The following is a 9,823-nucleotide window of genomic DNA, read 5'->3' as shown; positions in this document are numbered from 1 at the left end:
ATGCTTTTTAAAAGTGGATTCACAAATTGGAAGGAAAGATGGTGGAGTAGATGCGTTTGCCTGAGAACGTGGAACTAGAGACGTGTTGGGGAAGGGTATGGGAGAGCATGCCCTCAGCAGATAAAAACGTGCTATTAGTAAATGCCAGCATGTAGAATGGAGCCGCCCCTTCTGCTCACCATGCTGGGAGGAGAACACAGGCCACAATGCTATCTGAGGCCCACAGGGGAATGGAGGACTAGAGAGTGGGGGTTGGGGCATTGAAGACATGGGGGACATCATGGAGCCACTATGACTACAGCCCTGCTGCTCGCCCTTCCAGGAAGATGGGAGCATGAATTTGAGGCACTGCCCACAAGCTGCAAACAATGCCTGGTGGGCTTCTGGGCAGCCAGCACCATAGACAGGTAGGTGTTGGCGGCCTGGAGCTGATCTTGTCCTCAGATGCACTGAGCAACTGAAAGATCACCCTGACTGGGCAACAGCAGGCTATCCAAGATGAATCTGGGCAATGGTCCAGGATTTATGGTGCTTTAGAAGCTAGAAACCTTGAACCAGAGCTGTAAAGCTGATCAAAACTATACTGTGTGGCATGCTGCAGTTTGCAATGCCACTTTAACGGGTAAGCATGAGATAGAGAAGTGGGAAAGATGGAGGGACAGAGCAGTGGGTGGGCGGTAGAGGGAGGCAGAACAGAGGTAATAGGCGTGGGAGAAGGCTGTGACGGATCAGGGTGCATTACGTGGAAATTGTGAATAATCAATCAATAAAAATAAAACATTGAAAAAAAGAGCAGTAGAAAACAAATACAGTAAATTTTATAGAAAGTAATATAAAATAAAAGAAGTATACTCGTCTTAAGTAAACAGCTTAAATTTTTGCCTTTTGTACATTAATATAAAGATGTATCTAGCTCAGGCTATGGAAAATACATAAAGTTGGTTCTCTCCTTCAGCTTCCCAGGTCACAACCTCTATAAGAAGAAACGGTGTTTAAATCTGCTTACATATAGCGCTTTGACAAGTGTGTGGGACTTCCCCTCCCATTCAGTATTCCTGTAGACACTACCTGTGCCCTACAATTATGCTATGCTACCAACCAACAGTTAACATAGACCCCTGAATTAAGGGTACAATCTCACAAGAGCATTTTACAAAACCCAGGAAAGTGACTTTTGTGCAAATGTCAGTTTGTTATGAAGGACTCCACTCAAGAACAAGGAGATGGAGAGAGGCATAGGGTAAGGGAGGAGGACTCTAGTGGCATCCACACTGTTGACCAAAGAAAGACAGCTTTAACCTTCACGGGAATAAGAGTTTATTCTAGAGTCAAATATGAGTGACCATGGCTTAGGCATATGAACTAAAGTTAGCCCCCAAACCCTGCTACAGTGTTGTAGCACGTACATGAATTTTTACTGCAACAGAACAAAGTCATAAATCAAGAATTTTTTTTTTCAAATACATTGGTAGAAACACCAGATAGGTTATAAGGTGTTGCATGACTAATAAAAACCCAAAGATAGATATTAGGGCTCAAGCTGAAGATCAGAAATGTAAACCAGTCAAGCCACTAGAGAGCTCTTACCTCTATGAAAGCTTCAAACTGAAGGAAAGAGAGTTCCTGTCTCATCCTGTCTTTTATTCCTCTCTACTGCTAGGATTAAAGACATGCACCACCGCCATCTGGCCTCTATGGATAACTAATATGGCTGCTGGGATTAAAGGTGTACACCACCACTGCCTGGCCTGTATGACTGCCTAGTGTGGCTAGATTTGTACTCTGGTCTTTGGGCAAGCTTTATTAGTTAAATCATAAACAAAATATCACTATAATGAGGATTACAGGAAGGTAGAGAAATCTCTATTATGGGCATTAGATTTTGTCTGAGGACATTCTTAGACTATTAGACTCACAGACACCAGAGGTCTTTTCAGAAGGTGATTTGATAGACACACTATGTCTATTTAGCAAAACAATAGTAATAGCCTACCTAGTAGGGTCTATACCCTGCCCCGGACACAGGCATTTGACCAAGTATAGTACCGAACATGGATTTTCTGCTGTGCAGTGCACCTCAGATCCAACCAGAAAGCCATTGGTTACACCCCTGATAGTCATAACACTACTCCACCAGTAAATTCTTATTACCCTCCCAACTCTTTGCTTACTTTCTGTTTTAATATAAGATCTTACTAAGTTTCCCATGTGACTCCTGAATTTTAGGAAAATGAATGTGTTTGACAGGTTAGGTCTTCTTCATGCTATCACAAAATACCTGCCAAGACAACTTAGAAGAAGGGTTTGTTGTTGTTGTTGTTGTTGTTGTTGTTGTTGTTGTTCGCAAAATTCCAAGGTTTCAGTTCACCATGGTTACTGAGGGGGGTGAACCAGGGCAGGGTAAATTATGGCACACAGGAATCAGTGTAGAGTGGAAATAAGGAAAGGCCCAAAGACATAACCACTTCCTCCAGCTAGCAGTTATACCAGCTCCTGATGTGGGAAGTTCTTCTGTATATGTGTGTCTGTTATTGATTGATGAATAAAACTGTTTGGGCCAATAGACAGGCAAAATATAGCTAGGTGGGAAGTCCAAACAAAGATACAGGGAAAGAGAAGAAAGAGACAGGGAGACACCATGTAGCCACCCAAGAAGAGAGATGCCAGCAGCAGCCTAAGGAGAAAGATGCCAGAATAGAGACAACATCACGGTCATGTGGCAACACACAGATCAGTAGAAATGGGTTAATTTATAAGAGAGCTAGCCAGTAATTTCCTGGGCCATTGGCCAAACAATTATATTTAATATATTAGCCTCTGAGTGATTATTTCCTAAGTGGAAGCTGGGACCCAGTGGGCGGGAGAGAAGCCAGTCCAGCGGGACCAGGCAAGACAGAGAAAAGCTTCCAGCCACAGTCTCCCAGCAATCTTGAATCTAGCATGGGTTAAGCTATCCATTCATTTAATCAGAGCTATCATGAACTAATTAGCTCTCAAAATTCCTGCTATGAACATATTGACAAATGTGTTAAACTGACCTCCCACGCTTTTGGCATCTCTCAGTTTAGTCAAGTTGGCATTATTAACTGCTACAGTTCAGCAATGTTGTATCCCATGGCACAAGCAATAGCACAGTTGGAGATGAGCTGAGGTTTGAAAAATAAGCAGTATTAACTATTGAAGGGACCTACATTTCATATGGGGTTTCAGGAATATATATAGTAGATAGGTAGTTGTGAGCTAGGGGAGCCTATTTGGAGGCTCTTGAAATTATTCCAGACAATAAATGATAGAGAACACAGAAATAGAAATCTATAAGAATGATGATCTTAACATGGATTAAGATTGGGTCACTAGTGAGCTCAAGGAGATCATGTCATAGAGGGATGTGCTAGAAGAAAGCTAAACCTGGTTTATGGGTCTATTTCCTCATTTTCTTTTCTCACCTGGAATAACTCCCTAACTAAATGTTATAGTATGTGGACACTTTGTCTATAATTTTTTTTTTATTTTTTTTTTATTTTTTTTGTGTTTTTTTTTTGTCTTTTTTTTTTGTCTTTTTTTTTTGTTTGGTTGGTTTTTTTTTTTTTGTCTATAATTTTAGCACTCTGAAAAAGAAACAGAAATCTGTAGCTAGAATCAGAGTCTGTTCTTGTGAGGACAGAACATTCAGAATGACATGTGCCTGGCTTACGAAATGACTTGCTGATCCCCTTAAAGAATGCCACACAGTGCTCAGCACTGGGCTTCACAGCTCACATGCTGGACCTGCAGAGGTGGCAATAGCTCCATCAGCACTGGAAAGCAGAAGCCAGGGCTGTTGTCCCTGTATGTGGGCTCTATAGCCACCGCTGTGACCACCTCATTCATGTTCCCTTTGTGCTACTGCTGTGGGAATTTCAGACAGGGGCCGTCTCACACAACAGGCCAAATGATTCGGGGGTGGAAACTTCTGGGGACATTGGGATATGACACACACATGTCTTCACGCTTTACACCCATTTCCTGATGTCCAGGCCTATGCATGGACCCCTAGAACCCTTTGGCTCTGATCCTTCAGTCTGAACAATTAGAGACCTTTCACTACCGTTCATGAGTTCATAACTATGTTATCACCTTGGCTCGCTGCTCCACCCAAGATAGAGGACCCCATACATTGCTCAAAGCACTGCCAGGGGACGGTGCCCTTAGTTATTCTTTCTAGGGAAACTCTTGTTAGATTTTAATTGAAGTCTCCTCACCCAGTCTCTACTTCCTTGCACTTTTGTCTGTTTTAGTCATGGCCTTTCCCTTTCTCAATAAGCTTCTTTCATACCTTTTCCTACCTCGGAATCACCTTCTCTAAGAGTCCAGCTGGCATTTTTGTCCATCTAGAGACATGACATTGAGCGGAAGGGAGGAAGAGCACAGGGAGGCTGAGACTTTATATGGAATGTTGTGGTAATTATTTTATTCAGGGGACAGTAATAAGAAAACCAAAAGGGGAACTCAGCTTGAATGATGATGAAAAGCTCAGGATGGAAGAGCTAGCTCTCCCCACCCTTGAGAATTCTTGAAAAATCTCTGATATCTCCGGACTTCTCATGGAACGTTGTATAGGCACAATATCATTTTATTTGAGTGCCGGGGGGAACAGCTCTACAAGGCTTGCTACGGAGAATATTAAATAAACAGGAGATTAAAATTATACACCCAGGAAGCACGAGAGGAGAGTGAAGGCAAAATACAGTGCCAAATGAGAATTTGGAATCCGGCCTTGAATTCCATCTCCATCATCCCGGTTGCAGGATCTAGGCCAGTCGGATTCACCTTGATGATCCGTGGTGTCCTCATCTGCCCAAGCATAATAGAAAGGGTTAGTGTGGGTATGGAATAAAACAACACTTACAACAACATATCTGATATGGTTCCTGGTCCAGGCTACATAACCTATAAAGGGCTGTCCACAAATCTCAGGAAAACATGATGTTCCTCAAGTGATAATAATTGTGGGTATTTTCCCCAAGAAGACTTGCCAGCAATTCTATGCCCATATAAACTATACCATCTTCACCCTTGCAAACAAATCATCCAACCCACAAATGGTTCTTTTTTAGTTTTTTTGAGACAGGGTTTATCTGTCTACAGCCTGGTCTACAGAGTGAGTTCCAGGTCAGTCTCCAAAGCTCCACAGAGAAACCCTGCCTCAAAAAATTTAAATAATAATAATAATAAAAGAAGAAGAAGAAAAGAAGGTAGCCTAAGTCCCTCACCATTCTCTCACACATAAACACAACAATGTTATATTTCAAGTGCCACCTACAGATAAACTTTGAAAAGGGGCATATTTACCAAACACATAGGTATATAGTATTTTGACCCTACAAGTGCCTGCCACCTGACACATTGATGCTGAGCACTTAGGATCATCCTGTTCAGTGCTCATTTAAATCTATGCCTGTGCCACAACCAGAATGCAGAGGACCTCAAAGTTGTTTAGCTTCTATTCAAGTGCAGTTGGAGGAAACTTGCATCTACAGCCTTGATTTTGGGGCTTATAGTCACAACTGTGTAATAGCAACCACAATCACGTTGGTGCCATAAGCACACGTAACAAAGAGACACACATAACAATGGGAAGAACTACACAAGTAAAACATATGAGACCCCCGTAGACTTTTAGATTTCACCCCAGAACCCATATCTAAGCACCTACATCTTAGTCCCCTTTGCTAAGATCTCAGTTTCCATTCTCCAGATTGCAATTCAAGGTAAGGGATGTTTCATGCTGCCTTTGAGCTTGGCATAGCCATGCAGTCAATCAACAAATACTCAGTTCTCCCTAGAACAGACATCTTTCATTTGGTCCCTACCATTTATTTAAGCCTATTTAAATGAGTCAAAGCATGTCATACGTAAGCAAACAACCCCTCAATCCTATACGCTACTGCTCTATGTAGAAAGTAGCGTATAGGATTGAGAATTGGGGTTGTTTGCTTATGTACGACATGCTGATGAGCAATTCGTTTAAGAAATAACAGTGACTTAGACCAGACAAGGTAGCCCATTTGGACTCTATGTCGGTGGCAGTCTTACTAGGATGCACTAAGCAATCCACACGTCTCCATCTTCCTTCCTCAGCAAATGGTGCCACTTTTCATCCATTAATTAGGATAACGTGCAAGAAACACCCTCCATTTGTCTTTCTTCTCACTCACGCCTCCCACGTGACTCACTGTGTCCTGTTAATGAGACCGCTACCAGTATGTATTCCAAATGGAACCCCTTCTTACAATTGCAGGATTACCTTGTCTGGCCTAAGTCACAGTTGTTCCTTGAATGAATTATTCATCAGTTTCTCATCATATTTCTAGCTTCACCTTTTACCCTCTGCAGTCTATTCTTCCTGCAGTGGCCAAAGAGACTTTGAAAGGTCAGCCAGATAAGGGAAGAAGGCACACTGCCAACCATCTAGGTCAGTCACCAAGACAAGAAGCAAATGAACCAACTGGGTCCTGAGTCTTCTGCTCATGCACTGCCTCGGGTGTAACCCACAAATAAAACAGGCAAAAAACAAAAAATTTCCCTTGTATGTTAATATACTGACAATAAAAGGAAGATCCACAGTGGCACACCACTTAGTCATGTCATAGCACACCAGGATGTGCCATGACATAACATGTCATTTCTGACCCTCAACTGGACCCTTAACAGGATGATAAGATGGGATTCTGTTTCTGATAATGCTGTCTAAGTTATTGGACTTGAAGATGCAGAATCTAGAAGAGAAAAATAGGGTTTAATGAGATGTCAAAAATAGGATCATGAGTTCATATCTGTTCCCTTACTTCTTACAGAGTGAATGAAGTCAGCATAGTTAGGGTGCCAGTGAGGTAACCATGACTGCAGACTACCTCAGCATAAAACACAGAGTTTGTTTCCTGCTCACTATGTCTCCAGTGTGGGTTGATGGCATGCCATAAACCATGATTTTCTTATCCCCGCTTTAGGAAATTCCCAGACTAAGAGTACAAGGACTATGAGAAGCAGCATTAATTTGTTTACTGGTCTTAATCCTCAGCCCGTGCCCACAATGCAAAGTAGGTGTCTTTATCTCACTGTTACAGGTTCATATGCAGGGCTGGGGGAGGCTTGGCCTGTTTGATGGCTCTAATAACTCTCTGCTATGGTGAAAATAGAAAAATTCAGAATCACTTTAAAAGCTTCTGCTTCCCAGTTGATGTGTGGTTAGAAGTGTGTCTCCCCAAGAACTGTGTTCACCCACACCTAAGCGAAAGCAGAGGGAAATTCCTGAGTCCTTGAGCTCACCATCCCACCCACCTCACTGACTTCTTTCTGGTCTTCCCTGAGCTTGGTCAGCTTCATGAGTCTGCACACATCTGGCCATCTATTTCCTGAGTTGCCACTCAGAGGGAACTTCTCCAGTTAAAAGAAACTGAGCCAAAGCTAACTGACCAGAATTCTTAAATAAGAGACCTCTTCTCTGCATTCTAATTTCAAAGTATAGAAGCAGTTCCTTATACTTGACACACAAGTGCTTTATCACCGACTCATACACATGGGCCCAGAAATCCACTTCCTTCCACATTCACCTGTGTTCTTTCTATAGTAAGACAAAGTCCTTAGTTGGTAAGAACAGCCTCAAATGCCCTCATATGGCACTTACGCAGTCAGCAGCCTAGGCTGACACCTTTTGGAAGACTGTTAGGTCAAATGCAATGGGGGGGGCATCTGATGAATATTCAAAAGGGAAGAACTATCAGCCTGCATATCACACTTCCAAATGTCCTGGTTTGTGCACATCTAACCCTCAGATCTTTGCTACCTCACCAATGGTGAGTGAGGGTTCTTTATATCCTGCTGGCTTCCCCCAAGCCACTCTCTCAAGAATGCCAAGTGTGATATGGGAGAGTTGGCAAGGAGATTCAGGGGCGACTACTCACACTAAACCCAAATACAAAGTCTCCTGACACACAGCAAATGGCACTTACAACACACAACTTAGCAAGGGCCGACATTCCTTTGTGTCCCTGCAACACTAACAGCCATCTAGACACAGGTACTCATTCCTCTCAAGCATGTGTTCCTTCCTCTGCGTTTCCTTCTGCCCACTTCTTTCTATCCTCTTCCTCGTGCCCAAATACCCGATGACCTCTCTTCTATCACTACAGGTTAGTGTGCACTTTCTAGAATTTCATTGCAGCTTTACAATATTTACCTTTTTTCAACAAGCCCTACTTGTTCTGTCGTTTACCCTTGCTATGCAACCAAGAGTTCACTTCTTTTTTATTGCTGTGTAGTGTCTTACTGTATGGATATATACACTGTGCTTTTCTATTAACTTTTATTTTTGGATATCTGGGGCATTTTTTTTTTGTTTTGACAACTACAAATAATGAAAACTCATAAAAGTTTTGTATGGATGTAAGCTTTTATTTCTCCTGGATGTAGATCAAGGAGTGGAAAAGCTGGTGTATGTTTAATGGTTTAATTCCTTCTCAAGCTGTTCTTCACAGTGACTGTATTATTGTACTTTCCCTGTGCTATATAAAGGTTCTGGTTTTCCATATACTTGTTAAAACTCAGCCCGCTCCTCTTTGTTAGTAAATGCAAACCACCAAGTCTCTAGTCCTGTCTTACTGTGATCTCAGTTAGCATTTTCCCAATGGCTAATGATACCAGTCATTTTTTTGTGTGTGTATGTATTTATATGCCAGTCACATAACTTTGGGCAAGTTCCCCCATCCTTATGTTATTTTTTTTCTTATTATGGATAAAACTCAGATTTTATTCATGTAGCAGTTTTTACCCTATATATGTGTGAACACTTTGAAGTTTAAAACATTTTTAAGTACACACATGAGTACACAATGTACGTGTGTATAAATACATCCTAATTTGTCCACAAAAAAAGAATGTTTTGCAAGAACATGTCAGAGAGTAGACTCTCCAGAAAGCTCAAATCCAGAGCCCATGCTGTGGAACCTCTTCTTTAGTTATATCTGACCATAGAGGTTTCCCTTTATGCAACAGAAGCCCAGAACCCAGAGTCAGGGCTGGCTATGTGCTAACAGGAAATGCTGCTGTAACTGATAAGACAGGAGTCATGGCACAGCTTATAGGGTTCCTGTGGAAACACAAGAGATGAACCCGAAGCTGGCAAGAGCCAAGTATATCCACTACAGGACAGGGAGCTTAAGTACATGGATTCAGAAGTCAGACAAGCTGGGCTTTGAATCGCCTCTGACTAAAGGCCCAGGGATCTTGAACAAGCTTTGTACAGAAATGTTCAATGAAAGAATTCTAGGCAACTCTGACTTAGATTATAAAAGCTGAAAACCATTGCCTGCTACCTTAGATTGCCATGGAAGCCTTCTATGGAAGAAGGGTGAAACTAAGGGTTTGTAATGTCCACACAGGCCGGGTTGTTTATACATGCTGCTTCATTTGGTCCTAATAGCAACACCAATTCAGTTTAGCAACCAAAAGGCTGCCACAGTTTGAATTGGACAGTCCCCAAAGGCCCATGTGGCTAAGTCTTGGGTTCCCATGTTAGGAGGCAAGAGACTCTCTAAGAGCTCTAATAGGTCTTCCCGTCCCTGGAAACATGCTCTTGGAGAGGAATCCTCCTCTGCTTTTCTCTTCGGTTCCCGGTGGCACCCACAACCAGAACCTGCTCCCCACTAGTGTGAGATAGTCACCAAGAGCCCCAAACTGGAGGCCAGCCAGCTGTGGGTGAAAACGGTGAGCCGAAAGAAACCTTTCTGTCTCTAAGTTGATTTATCTGAGGCATTTGCTACAGTGTCTGACTACCACAGAAGCT

The 9,823-nt window shown here is 42.4% G+C and overlaps 1 protein-coding gene across 1 annotated transcript in view; it reads right to left on the bottom strand.

Annotated features, from left to right (window-relative positions):
- Window positions 1-4,434: 4,434 nt before the first annotated feature.
- Window positions 4,435-9,823, bottom strand: part of Plek (pleckstrin) — a 54,802-nt gene continuing 49,413 nt past the window's right edge. The window contains exon 11 of the mRNA XM_057773171.1: window positions 4,435-4,833. Within this exon, the coding sequence (XP_057629154.1) occupies window positions 4,830-4,833 (4 nt within the window). The 3' untranslated portion in view covers window positions 4,435-4,829. The remainder of the gene's footprint in view (window positions 4,834-9,823) is intronic.

This window comes from Chionomys nivalis, chromosome 6, assembly GCF_950005125.1.
Source record: "Chionomys nivalis chromosome 6, mChiNiv1.1, whole genome shotgun sequence".
NCBI lineage: Eukaryota > Metazoa > Chordata > Mammalia > Rodentia > Cricetidae > Chionomys > Chionomys nivalis.
This window is presented reverse-complemented; position numbering and strand designations above follow the sequence as displayed.